The following is a 14713-nucleotide window of genomic DNA, read 5'->3' as shown; positions in this document are numbered from 1 at the left end:
CTATACATCTTGATTGGGACTTTGATTTGCAAGAGATCTAACACCTTACTGAATGAGGAAAGAGTGTCAGCTGGCTATTGCTGGGAGCAGCTGCAGAAGTGAAAGAAAAATGCTTACTCTCTAAAATGAAGGCAAATGAATCAAGCTGGTTGATTATCATCTGTACTCATCCATCTGAAATAGCAGAGGAGCAAACTGGAGATACAGGATTTCCTGAAAAAATTCAGGTTATGCTGCCTTTTGCTGATTCTTATCCCACAATAGGGAACTGAAAGAGATAGCCCAAACCACAGCACTAACTTAAAAAAACCCCAAACAATGACACTCCCTCATCTTCCCTCCCCCCGCCCCCCAACTCCCAGACGAATGGCATTAACAATTCTAGCATCAGTCTGATGTCCAGATTGGTTGTGTCTTAAAATTATGACACTACAAAAGATACTTTGCATCATTATGGGCCAAAATCTGCACAAAATGATCAACATTGCATTTCCTGCCCAGGAAGAAATTTCACTCGGGGCTAAGGGAGGAATAAAATCTTTACTTCTCTAAGGTCCAGAGGTGCTCATTTCAGATCAGCACTGAAAAACCACCCTGTAGATGCTACTTGGCCTATACCCACTCTGTGGATGAGGGAAAAAACCCATACACTTTGGTCTTCAGAGTTAAGCCCATCATTATGTAAATGTAGTAATTTTCTTTGTTCAGTGAGATAAAACCTCCTCATTTTCTGCAATATTCTGCACCACACAGTTCCTCAAGGCAAATTATTTCAGGAGAAAGTACGAAGTAATGATTCTGAAAGGCTCTCAGACTGATGCTCGCAGTTTCAGCTCCCTGAACGAAACAGATGATAGTGACAGACTTTCTTCCAGTGCAAAATGCAGCCAGTTGTACCAAATATTTTAAAGTGCCAAAAATAGAAAACTGCTTTGTGGAGGATAAGGGTTGGCATCAGCTGCAACTAAAGCATTTGTTATGGTTCATAAAATTGGCAGAAATGATTTAATTTTATTTTACAGAACATGAGGTTTTTTTAAGTGGTTCTCCTGTCATAAAGCTCTTCCCTAGTGGACCTATTTTAAAAGTTAGTTAACATATTAGATTTAAAAATAACTACAAAAATATATCTTCTTTTGATCACAGGTCAACTTAAATTTGAATAACATCAACATCAGTTTTCCTTCCTCACAAAACACAGTTTGTTTGTCTCTTCCACGTCTTGGGAAAGAGATCCCTTTCCATAATTGAAGGAGAGAGGCAGAGAAAAGCAAAGAGGTGGGAAGTGGCAGTAGCCTCCAACTTGCCATGAGGCTCCAAGATGAAGGTGAACTCAGTGGAAGAGGACTACTTTTTCACCTGTTCAGTTCACACTGCAAGTGTGTTACATCTGGCCTGAAACGGACACCAAATGCAGCAAAAGAAGTAGATCCCTCCAAGTCTTGCAGCCCTGCTTAAGTCAACTCCTTTCTAGCACAGTGGCCCATTTTCTGCATCACAGGCATCATGGTCCACATCAGCTGCACACCAACTAAATTTTAGCAGACTCAGCAACCCTGCACTACTGTGGTTCCATATCCCGATCTCAGGTCACTTGGTCCTGGTGTACACCAGCAACAGTCTGTGCCTAGGAAATCAGAGAGACTCAAAACTCAGATCCTGCTGTTTTCTGGGCAAACCTCCCCCCACCCCAACTTTCCTCTCCCCTACACTTTTAAGAATTTCTTTCTACTTAATCAGATTCAAAGAACTGCTGTCAGAGCAGCAGCACAGAGAAAAACACCTGTCAGACAGATCTGTTGCTAACCTGCAAGCCACAAGCCTACTTCTGAAGGTGCCTGAGAGAGACACAGGTGTCTGAAGGAGAAATAATTAGCCCTCCATGAAGAAGGAGAAGGAAGATGAAGGAAAGAATATCAAAATCATAGCATGTCACTCTAACCTGCACAGCACACAGCAACATCATTTAAACTTTCATGATACTATTAATAAAAAAGTATCTGTAACCGTGTTACATTCTACTAGTCCACCAGCATTTTGAAACAAAAAAACCCCAACAAAACCAAATCCAAACAAATAGACAAACAAAAACCTGCTGGAAGTTGTTGCATATGTGGCCCTTTTTGGATTAGAGGATTTTTAACAATTTTTACAGAACTTGAGATTGTTGCTGTTTTCTTAACAGAACACTTAAAGTACTGTCATTTAAACTAATATACAGATGGAAAGGGCAAATTAAATAACCCTCAGGCATTGGCATCACTCATTCCCAGTCTTGTCAGCCCTGTGTTGGTGGGTATTAGCAGGGACAGACTACAAAGCTCCAGTTTGCCAATACAAGAAACAGAAAAGAAGCGATTAATAATATAAACCAAACTACTCAATCTGGAATGACAAGAAATCCTCTGTGGGAAGAGGGGAGCAAAGGGACAGGACACAAGAAAGATCTCAACATCCTCACTACCTGCACCAATAATTAGATTTTATAATATATGCTATACTGTATGGTTTGCACCACTGAAGAGAGGGTCTATCTAGCAGGGTAAAGATCTGTACAATCTATAAGACCAGAGCCTTCTAGAGAACAGGAACAGGGACAAGACATCTGTTCCTCACCAAAGCACTGCAGTGTCCAGATCAGTATGTCTGGCAGAGTACTGCCTCTGTTAGACCTAAAGGTCCATCTTCCCACAAACAGCACAGAAGAGTATAGCCAATAAAACATTCACTGAAACATGCTACCATCACGAATTATAATTAACAAATAAATTCAAAAAGTAAGGTAAAATGACCCATACACATTACTTTCAAGTAAATATCTGAAGTGCATAGCACACAGCATGTTTAAATCTTATTAAAGATATTTAAAGCTTTTTTTTTCTTTAAGTATTATCTTACTTAATCTCTTTTCCCCAGCAAAACAGTTTGCTGTGTAAACTGCGAGACAACTTCAGTTTGAAAAAACAGCCACGTGAAAAACACCAAAACCATCAGGGAATTTAAGAAGGAACAGCAATATGCAGCCATGCACATAAACACTGACAATGCTGAAATGAACTCTAATTTAGAAATTTTTTTTTCCCATTCTAAATATCACTACTTTGAAGTAAGATCTCTACATCACTTCAAGAGTTGCAAACAAAGTTATAGGATAAGCTAGAGAGTTATTGCACTTGGTAAAGAAGAAAACAGAGAAATTATTAAAGTATTCCTTGCAGATATTAGAAATCTCTATTTAAAAAATAAAAAAATATCATAAATACCAGTGTAACCTTAAAAAGTGCATATAATTTCCAGAAAATATGTTTGTAAATTTTCAGACTGTATAGAAAAAGCAAGCAAGCAGAGCTCTTAGCTCTGCTTAGTGGTCACTTCCCAGCATATAACAAGTCACACAAACTCCCTGAGGTCTGTGGTTTGCCTCTATCATCATCACCGTCTAGAAATATGGACAATCAGTCAACCTGTGTAGGTTCCCCAGTGAAAAAGTATATTGTTATTTATACTTGGTAATGCAATCACTGGCCATGAAATGTTTAATAAGGAAACACTGATCTAAGTGGAGATATTTATCACAACACCTCATAGTATCACAAACAAATATCAACTGTATTGCCCTTCATTATACATTGGGAAACAATCTACTTTATAACTCCATTTAGCTTGACTTGAGAGGTCTATAAGGCCATTTACCATCTGCCTGACTCCCATGAACAAGCATGGATGTTCCAGGAATACACACAAAACACCAAGCTGGGTCTCTCACCTTTCTCAGCTACACCTTGCTTGTTTGCACAAGGGTCAAAGACTAAAAAATTGGGGACTGACAAAATGACATTAAAACTTACTAAATTTTTCCTTTTCTCCAAACAGAGCAGGTGAGAACAAAATGGATAAGAAATGGGACCCACTAAAAATAGTTTCAAAAGCCCAAGCTAGCCAACAGATTTTATCATGTTAAACGGCAGTAAGAGAGGTTCTTGCAGAAATTGCTTCTGCATAAGTATGGTTGTTCACATGGCTGTGTAACACACCAGTGGATTTAGTCATGCTCACATAAATCTTATTATTTAAATACTATATGATAACACTTGATAGACATGAACTGTTGAAACAGACAATACAAAATCTTTTAAATCACACTTTTTAAAGGTAATCTCATACAGAGGATGTGAAAAATAATGCTGCAGGAAAACAAAAAAAGAAATCCTGAAAGCAGGGATTTCATTGTTTAATATACTAGAACAGCACTTTAAAAGGCATAAATTGTCCAGAGATTTGTCTGCCTTGCCAACTGTAGGTACAGGGCCAAAAGTCCCAGAAAAGCAGGTGCTGTTTCAAAACACAGCTGAGGTCTCCAAAGCTTTTGGGGGATTGGAATGCTCAATTCCAATTAAAATTTCAGCCTGAGGCAGTTTCAAGAGCTCCACTAAGCCAGCACTCACAAAGATAAAAGTTTATGTTGAGCATATTGCTCACGATTTTGCAAGCATGGATTGAGCATGTTTAAGCTTAATTTTCAGTGTGGCTGCAGGTCAGTGCTTCTTGCCCACAAACAAAAGCAGCCTCACCTGTCAGGTGCAAACACCTGTGGACATGTCTTTTGAAATGGAGAGGTTTAACGAATAGATTCATCTCCACGGAAAACAAAGCAACCTTTACCTTAGGCACCCAGATGCATCGTGTTACATGAATACTTATTTTCCTATCTAAGATCTACAGCAACAACCAGCACAAATGGGCATTCAAAGAGGCCTATGTCAGGTTTCTGAAAAGTGCATTATCTTTCACACATGCATGCACACCTTTTTCCTGGAAACTCGAAGTAAACAGAGCGGTTACACAATATTCTATCACAAAAGTAGTATCTTACAGGGAAGATTTGGCATTTCAGGATCAAACCACTGAGACCAAGACACTACAGAAGCTCTATTTCACTATAAAAACACCATACATACAACATGACAGAAATCAAAATTTACTGCTAGCATTCCAGTTTTACACATGCCTGCTGTTCAGTAATGTGTGTTTACTGCATTTGACTCAGAGCAAGATGCTGTTACCAACAAAAAATTTTAAAAAAAGAAGAGAGTAAGGAAAGTAAAGATGTCATGAAATAAAACAAGTAAGCATCAGGAAAGCAGAGTTTAAGAGATTTGCCAATATTCAAAAACAAAAGTAACAGCCAATCTTAGCAATGCTTTCAGTTTGGATAAAAAAAAGCTTGCATTACCTGTCGACTTCCCTGCTTGGAGGAGCAGCTGCTAGTACTTCTGGAAGGAGACAACATTTTCTGGGATGCACCAAAGTTTTTTTCTTCACTCATGATCCAAAACTATTTGTTTCACATAAGCTCACTTAGAACACCATTAAAAGGTAATTTAGAAAATGCTTTGGAAGACTCCTCAGAGAAACAGTGAACTCATCCTTTACCCAAATGCAGTCCAGTGGCAGGATCTGCATTCCATGGAAAATCCTAAAAGGGAAAAGCAAAACAAAAAGCCAAGTTATCAGATGCTGTCACCTACTGTCATCCTGTAGAATGAATCATAATAAAGCCTTTGGTAATATAAGATGAGCACGTTGCTGTACATTATAAGACGTTAATTCAACAATCACTTCAAGATAAATTTGCAAGTCTCAAATAGGAATTACATGAATTTTGGATCCTAAACATGTTTTAATTGCTGTGATTTATTCAGAGGACAAAGTACAGTATCAAGTATTTTTTTACAGATTTAAATTAATTAAAAGAGATTAATAAAGACAAGCAAAGAGAATAATAAATACCTATATGAAATGGACCAAAATAGAGTCCTAATGAGAAGAAAACATCTAATAAAATGTCTCATTAAAAAAATGGTGTATAATCAAAAATAAAGCTCTTTTTCTCAGTTCCTTGATAATTTAAACAAGTAAGCATAGCTTACGGTTGTAAGAAAAAAAACCCTCTATACAAATAAAGAGGAATACCTAAAAGTAGTGAGCATGAAAATTCAGCTGCATAGAGCTGTACATGACTACTTTTACCTGGAATCAGAAAGTTGTAACTACTATCACATCAGTTGTCTCAGTCAGTGACTGGAAGAATAATTAACACTCTGTTTAATAACAGTGCTTCTTGCAGCATATGCAAATAAAAGCCATGCCAGAAACTTGCAATAACAGATTTCCAGTGTGGGCAAGAGTTGTCATGGTAACTGCATATTTTTTTAAAAAAAACAAGCAGAGGATATGAAAAGAGGGTGACACTTTCCAAAACTTGGGGTGGCGGAGAACCTGTATAAATTGTATATCACTTTGAATTTTATTGTCTCAGGCAAGGAATTTGCAATTAGAAAGAGTCCAAGAACCACTAATGAGAAAGGTGAGGAAAGTAAGGGAGTTTCCACAAAGAAAAGGGAAATTTCATTTCCAAAACTGGAGGCACTACTTCACAATTCTCTTGCTTGCACTGTCACAACAGTCCTGAACTAGGATCACTGTTTATTGAAGTTTGTCATTCATTTTTTCTTGAAGAGGCTTAAAAACCTATTCTGAGAGAAGTAGCATTTTCAGATCCCTAGTAAAACACTTTGGGTATTTTAAGAACTCATTTCCCTTTTTAAAAAAAAACAACCAACCAACCAAAAAAAATCAGATCAAAAGCCACAGACAAAAAACCAAACCCAGAACACACAATTAAAACCAGGTGCTACATTTAAGATGAAGACAACACTGCAGCAAAAAACCTCTCTCCCTATTGCTGTAGTCTGAAGCATCCAACTTCTGAACACAGACCTTTTCCAATCTACACTGCCTTTCTCGCAATATAGTTTGCTGTAACATTTCCATCAACATGCCCTCTTTTCACCTGAAACACAGTCTCTATGGCATTTACTTTACCTAGTTAGAAACATTCTCTTACCACCAGAGCAAATCTGTGCTCAGCAACAGTAATGATACAGCCCCAGCCTCCCCAAGTGAGGTGAGAGCTCTCCTGGGGCCCTTCCACTGGTGAGTCAGCTTGGCAAATATTCCAGGAACCATCAGACAGCTCCAAAGCCAGGAGCACGAGGCAAGGCCGAAGAAAACAGAACAGAACAGCAATGGGATGGCGAGGTCTGCGTGATTTGGGCCCAGCACGTGGACTTTATACTGAAATTATGACTGAGATTAGGAGTAGTGCATTTCGGAGAAGGTATAGTCGCTTCCTATCTGGAATATTAATTTGTGTGGCATTTCATTTTAACAGGTTTAGATTTATCTCACTTCATTTTTTTTGAACAGTTTTAGAAGTATCTCAGTTTTTTAACTGTGGAATAAGTATAAAAGATAACTTCCTTCCTTACTTGCAAGCTCCATTTAGCAAAATAGTTTAATGGTAACATCTGTATTAACAAGCAAAGGTCAAATATTCACAGCAGGAACAGAAACACTCTTCCTGCAAACTCATTGTTCAGATACCCCCTTGAAAGTACAAGGCAACAGGTGCTTTACTTTTGAGACACATTGTTTGCTCAGATAACCTCTCCTCTTCACTGCTCCATATTCAGAATGAGCACCTTGTTACAGCCTTCATTGGTGTCTATCTAGAATTTTGGCAATGATTGGCATAGTTCATGGCAAGAAACAGGCTCTAATTTGCAGCAAAATGCACTGAAAATTACTGCTATCAGTACCTTGCAGGTATATCTCCAGGACACACTACATTTAAGATATACAATGCCCTTTGTCTGTTTGAACACACAGCACAATAGTTGTGTATTGACAAGTAACTGAAAACAACCAGAGGTCTCATGGACTTTGGCACAAAGAGAAGCCATACAATTGGGGGAGTATTTCTATCATCATGTTTTTGTGTGGAGTCCAAATGAAGTTAAGGTTTGGCTACATTACCATTTTAGGACAGAGCAGAGGGGTACACTTCCACTGCAATCCATTTGGGTTTCAACTGCAGGGCAATCCTGGAACATGGAAACGAAATCCCTTTTGGATTAAATATGCTCCAGGAGTGCATCCAGTGCTCAAAAGCATTAAGCCTATAACACCTGACTAGAGTTAGTCCTGACTAGTCTCATCCAGGGGTCAACGTTGGTTCTTCACCTTTAACTGGATGACTAAAAGGATCCACTTTTGCTGCACTGCTCTACATGCTAACATTGACATCATATACACACAGACTTACACCACCTAAGAAAGTACTTAAGATCTCCTAAGGCATTGTCATTTGTCCTTTTGGAATCAAAAAGAGCGAGATGGGCACTTTTCCAGAATTCAAATGAGCTGAAGATGACTCACTACCTAACAAACCAGGAGTAGGAGACAGGTGGGGTAAATTTGGCAGAGCACCTGAAGGATTTTGTCAGTCTGCTTCCAAAATTGGGCTTTTAAATTTTCCTTTATTCCTTCAAATTAATATCTGCATGGGCTGAAGGAAAGGCTTTTGTTACCAACTCTGAAGAACGCAGGAGTGAAATATGCCCTCTCCACAATGCTTTATTTTATTACTGTTTCCCAGTAATTTAACTTATTACCTTGAGACTTCCAGATCTGAACATGAAAGTGTACGTGAATAATGATCATGGCCACAAATACTTTGTGAAAACTGCTACATGCTCCAGCAACTACTTTGTGCTCCTTTTCTAAAATTCTCCTCAGGAAGACAAAAACGCCCCTGTGGCTGCTCTTCAACTATTAAGTCACTTATTCTTCCAGGAAGGTGAGAAAACACTGATCCTGCATCCCAAATTGACTTTCACATTCTGGCTTCCAGCAGCAGTGATTGGGCCTCTTGAGGGCAACTGATATTTTACATTACCTATGGAATTTAAGGCCACCAGGTACAAGAGCAATTACAACTTTAAGGCAGGCATAAAATCAGTGTTATGCTAACTAAGCTAAGATTGCAACTAAAGTTGATGTTTTGAGGTCATCATGACACAATTGCTTCAGGTTCTTTACAATTTGCTCCTCTTCATGCCACAGGATGGCCTCAGAACTATATTTGTTCCCACATTTCTCTGAGCACAAAGCCACTTCCTTTGGTCTACTCCAAAAAGATAAATCAAAGGTGTGAGGCTGAGGCAAATCTAAATAAATTTAGGACAGTAATTTTCACAGTACAGCTAAGTATTGTCCTAATTCTTTGCTATAAAGTCAACAGCTGCAAAAGTAGGACAAGAGTACTTCTGCAAATGACCTCACCAGGTGCATTTTAACGAAGTAAGAATACATGAATATCAAATATTACTTACAGCTACTACATCCTAAACCCATAAACAGCACTTATCTCTACTTATCATCTGTTACTGAGAGCCTTATTCTGCATCAATTAAAGCTAATGTAAACATACGATATTATGTAAAACAGTAATACCTTCTTTTTTATTTTAAAGTACCATCTCAGGTTGTCCTCAAACCTTTTAAATTGCAAGGGTTCAAAGCAGCGTCTCAGTATCACGTCTCATCTCTCACAACTCTCTAAGCAATAAGCTTACAGAAAAATCCAAGATTTTCCACATCTCACAAAAGAAGAGAAAGTAAAATTCAGAAAAGAAATATGTAAAACTGCAGTAAAAAAAAATTAACACTGGGCAATTATTTTTGCTATGGTTCTGGAAGAAAAATAGTCTTAACAGCTGCTTCAGAGCTGATTCAGCAGTGAAGGAACACTGTAGAGATTTTGAGCGGCAAAACTGGAAGCGTACATCTCATTCTATAACTGCAGTCAATTAAGGTTTTGTGGATAGAAGAATAGGAACAGCAGAAAGCCTGATGAGAGTCAGGTGGGTACAGCAAGCACAGAACTGAGCAATCCAAATCAGAGTTGCAACACTGAGTGACTTTCACAGAATTAAAAAAGAATTTGTGCTGAAACCTTTGCTCTGTAGCTATTATTAAATTACATTCGCTCATGTCTGCCTGGATAAACAAAGCAATAGTCTTTTCCAAGTATTGCTTTCATGTCTTTCTCTGTTATATTTCAATTTGCCAGCTTTAATCTATCCTGGTGTCTCATCTGGCTCAAAATAGGAAAGAATTATTTATAGACTACAGATACACCATGTACAAGCATGGGAGATGTCTTTTCAAGGCAAGTATTTGCTGTTCCTGAATTACCATAAGATTCCCTCTATTCAAGGTCAAAGCACACAAATTCTGTTCTGTTGCTAGCTATTCTCTTTACAAAAGGAAACTTGCAGAAACAAACATAAAACAGTTTAAAACAACTAGGTTATTAAATCTATCTTTGAAAGCAAAAGTTCAAACAGCTTAGGAAGACTAACAATAACAGGAAGCATTTCAGAACTGCCTTCCATCAGATAAGTGCTCGCCCAAATCACAACCTCCCTTGAGAAGATGCTTTCATCAGCCATAAACAAATACTACTCTGAAGTAGTCCGAGATGCAAAGAAACAGTTCCATTCAGCCTGCCTCCTTAGGAAGGCTATTGTAGCAATTAATCATGCTATTTCAGTGACCTGAAAAAGGAAAACGTAACTCAAACAAAACTCTCCTAGTTGTCTAATCAAGAAAGACAAAGAGAGGAAAAGGGAAAAAGCTAGACAAAAAACAAACATACTGCATTTAACACCAGGTTGCTTATCATGTGTAATGTTCATCAACTTGATGAAAGAAAATCCTGTGTGTTCCATTGCACAGAAAGCAAAAATAAAACCACCAAAACCAAAACACAACCACAAAACAAAACCCCAGAAACAATCCAGTAGAATACATCCCAAGAAAGGTATCAAAGAAGAACATCCTTCAATGTCAAGTCTAGTTAGACTCTCCTGAAGCAAAGCAAATATTTGCTGTTTCACCAACCCTTGGGGCAGATAATTCAATCCTTACATTAGAAAGATCTTATATAAATTTAGAAATAGGTCATTCGGCATCCTGAAATATGAATACATATAAAAATACCACCTTTTCCTGTCATCTGCCATAGAAAGTGACTATAATACTGCACATGACATGATTCATTTTAAATGCATAATCTTGACACTGTTTCCATCCCCCCAGGAGATCTGTGATAGATTGCACTTCTATAAAAAAAACTTACTGAGTATATGTTCTAATAGATATATTAAAAATCTTGGTGACTAGTGATGCAGAAAAATACATGCAGTAATGGCAGTGTTATTACAGTAATTAGTCAGCTGTCATACCACCTTTTCCACTCAACTTTCAATCGCAGTTGAGAATCATAACTAACAGGACTGACCTAGCTCACAGTCACATCTTAAATAATTAATCATTCCTCTCTCCTTGCCCCTTGCTTAAGAAAGAGCCTTGCCTAGGCCTTGCCTGTTAGCCAAGCACTTGCTAGCACAAGCTGCTAGATTGAGGAGGTCCCACATACCCCTTCCAGTTTTTAGCATGACTGAACACTCAACTGATAAACCAAAAGCTGGAGGACCACAAGAAACATTTTGTGACCCACTAACAGAGAGGTCCACAGTCTTCCTGTCAAGAGGGTGGAGCAGAAAACAACAGCTGTGATCAAATCCTATTGCTGGGAGGAGGTACACTGCATATAGCAGTGCTAAGGAGGTTGAGACTCCTCCTTCCTCAAATAACAAAGCAGCAGTGAGTCTGCTTGCATCGAAAGTGCTGTTCATCTAGAGAAAACCTTACAAAGGATGATCAGGCAATAGATAAAAGAGACAAGCTTATTATAATTTTCAGTAAAGAAAATAACAGGCACATGGTATCACTTTACAGTCTGTACTAAAAACCTTGAAAAGCCCCTTCTCTTAGTGATAACATCCCAGAGTGGGAAACATTTGGCAGGAGCTTGGTTGTCTTTCATTTTTGTGCACTTACTACTGCTCTTTGCTTTGTTCACTAAAACAATGCTACTTCAGGGTGCCCTGAGGCTTATTCCTTTTCAAAACTGCAGTCATTATCGCTAAAGTGTTACTGAAAGACACGGTGTTTGTTTTCCTGGATTTGGTTGTGATAGGCACAATGTTAGTTCTGGAAATATCTGTCAGTCTGCCAGCATGTAGTCAAGATCTCAAGACAGCACTGCCTGCACATCAAGAAAAGACATGACTTTTCTGTCAAATCATTGAAGGCATCTGTGTAACATTGAATCAGATAGTCTCTTTGTGATCCCATAAACTGCATAATGCTGTGAGATGCCCAAATCTACCAACGTTAATATAAAACAATATATTTTATTAAACCAGCCGGCATAATTGGTGTAACTATGGAGAAAGAAACCCAAACCCAGTCATCTCTGGTTTTAGGTAGAACAGCAAATAGAAACGCTGGAAGAGTTTTGGTGTCCCAGAAATGATCCTCACCAAAGTCTGAAGAAAAACATCATGAGGGATGTATGAACAGCAAACACAACACAGAGATTCTTTATTTCATGCAGGAGAGCTAGACATGCTCATTAAAAAGTAGCAGGATCCAACAAACCTACTTTGCCCTTTTTGATGTGTTGTTATTCCTTTCACACTTTGGCATCATCTACTTTCTAAAAAAACCCTAACCAAAATACAAAACAAAACAAAACAAAACAAAACAAAACAAAACAAAACAAAAAAACCAACAACCAAAAACCTCAAATCACTTAACAGATCTCACAGATTTTACAGAATATGAGTTGGAAGAGACACACAAGGATCATCAAGTCCAACTTTAAAGTGCATTTGGATGCCCCTCCCAGATATCTGTTTTCCCATGATACACAAGACAAATGACAATTCCAGTGTATGTCACTTAATTATTAAAAGAAAAAAAAGTACAAAGGAAACAGTACTTCCTTTTGAGAATGTTTAGTATTTCTCCTTTATAAGCAGGCCTATTACCTCAAAATTTAAATCTCATTAACTTTAATAACCGTGGTAACAAGATCAGTTCTTCCTAGGATACACAGAAATTCATTTACCCATTTTATACAGTGTAATGACCACGAGTTATTAAAATGTCACATTTCTTCTTGATCGACTTAATGTATCTTTAGAGGCTTCTGTCTCTAAGTCCATTCCAAGACACCTTTTCCAGTGTACTTCACATTAATATTTACAAATGCACCACTACAGCTTTCTTTTAAATATTATGCAGATTATTTCTTTACAGGAGGTCTTTCATATTAAGACAGGTTGAACCATCAAAAGAGGTCTGTAATATTCCAAACAACGGAAAGTAGTTGTTAGCAGATCAGTGTTAACACTTTCTAACATCACCTAAGGCAAGGGGTCACTACTTCCTAACACTGTATTTCTGAACACTCAATATGTAGATGAATGTTGACACTTTAGAGATGTGTTGTCGGAAACAATTATATATAAATTATACTGAGGACAATTAGTACTACAAGTGCTAAGTATTTTTGTTATTAATGCCAAAACGTAAAATTTTGTTAATTCCAAGTTTTCAAATTTAAAAAAAAAAAAAAAGCTGCTATTAAGGAAAAAAGTATACATAGAATCACAGAATCATCAAATGGTTTAGGCTGGAAGGGACCTTAAAGATAATTCCAACCCCTCTGCCATGGTAAGGGACACCTTCCATGAGACCAGGTTGCTCAGAGCCCTGTGCAACCTGGCCTTGAACACTTCCAGGAATGGGGCATCCACAACTTCTCTGGGCAACCTGTTCCAGTGCCTCACCACCCTCACAGTAAAGAATTTCTTCCTAGCACCTAATCTAAATCTCTTCCAGAAATGTGTTTGATTTAAATACAAATTAAAAATGTTAAGGCTTTGGCTGGAGCTCTTCAAGGACAGACAGGATGATGATGACAGACTGCAACTGTCCTGTTGCTTGGAAACACACATCATGCATGTATGTATATGCAGGTGACAGGAACCGTGAGTCACAGATGCAGTGAACCACGCTCTTAGAAGATTCTACATCACAGTTGCTCTTAAATCCATTCATATTTATGATTGTAATGAACACCTTGACAATGGGAACCAGAAAAGAGGTTCCATGGATCAAGTTTTCTGCAACATTATCCTCATGGCATAGGGTAAAGATGAACTGAAAGAGATCTAAAAGCAGAGAGATGTAAAATGTGGGAATTCAGATTATAAATCTGAATGATTACATGCAATGTTTTGCCTAATTAATATGACATGGGGAAGTAACAATCACAATAGCTGGGTCAGCCAAAAAAGATGCAGGCTAGAGGTGAGGGTCTCCGAGTAGCTGACATGGCAGCTCTTGAACAGGAAACAGACCATAAAAGGGATCCTTTCCTCAGATGATACAGTCCCACAATCATCTCCTTAAGTTCCAAAATGCTGGAGGGGAAGACAAATCCAGCTAGGGTTACCATAGAGGCGCAACATAGACAGAGTTCCTAAGAGAACTTTTGACCTTGAAAAGGGAAGAAAGCAAACACAAAGCTGCAGGAGTAGCACCCATATTTGGGAAGAACAGAAGATCCATTTCAGAGTGAGTGCTTCCATGTCAGATCTTGTCCTGCCTCTGCCTAGCTACAAGGGTACAAAATCTAAAAGCAAATTCGGAAATGGGCCAAAAAAAGAAAGCTTCAATTAAGACTCTATTACAGACAATCCAGAACAAGGAATATATAGAGAGTTTTAATGCACTAAGCTTGCTTATACAAGCCTACTATAGTATGACATCCAAATGTAAAAATATGACCTGCCCCACCAAGAGAGCTCAGAGTTAAAACAAAACTGATGAGAACTTTTACAGGTCTCAGTAGCAGCTCAGAGTCTCAACTGATAGTTTAGAGCTCAAAT

The 14713-nt window shown here is 38.1% G+C and overlaps 1 protein-coding gene across 4 annotated transcripts in view; it reads right to left on the bottom strand.

Moving 5' to 3' along the window:
- The window catches only part of OSBPL3 (oxysterol binding protein like 3), a 94235-nt gene that overhangs the window by 46086 nt on the left and 33436 nt on the right, over positions 1-14713 (bottom strand). For all 4 annotated transcript variants that reach the window (XM_064674733.1, XM_064674756.1, XM_064674743.1 and 1 more), the window contains one exon: positions 5234-5476. In XM_064674733.1, the coding sequence (XP_064530803.1) occupies positions 5234-5326 (93 nt within the window). In that variant the 5' untranslated portion in view covers positions 5327-5476. The remainder of the gene's footprint in view (positions 1-5233; positions 5477-14713) is intronic.

The sequence above is a fragment of the Pseudopipra pipra genome, chromosome 1 (assembly GCF_036250125.1).
Source record: "Pseudopipra pipra isolate bDixPip1 chromosome 1, bDixPip1.hap1, whole genome shotgun sequence".
Classification (NCBI taxonomy): Eukaryota; Metazoa; Chordata; class Aves; order Passeriformes; family Pipridae; genus Pseudopipra; species Pseudopipra pipra.
Note: the sequence above shows the minus strand (reverse complement) of the source record. Positions and strands in the feature narration are given on the sequence as shown.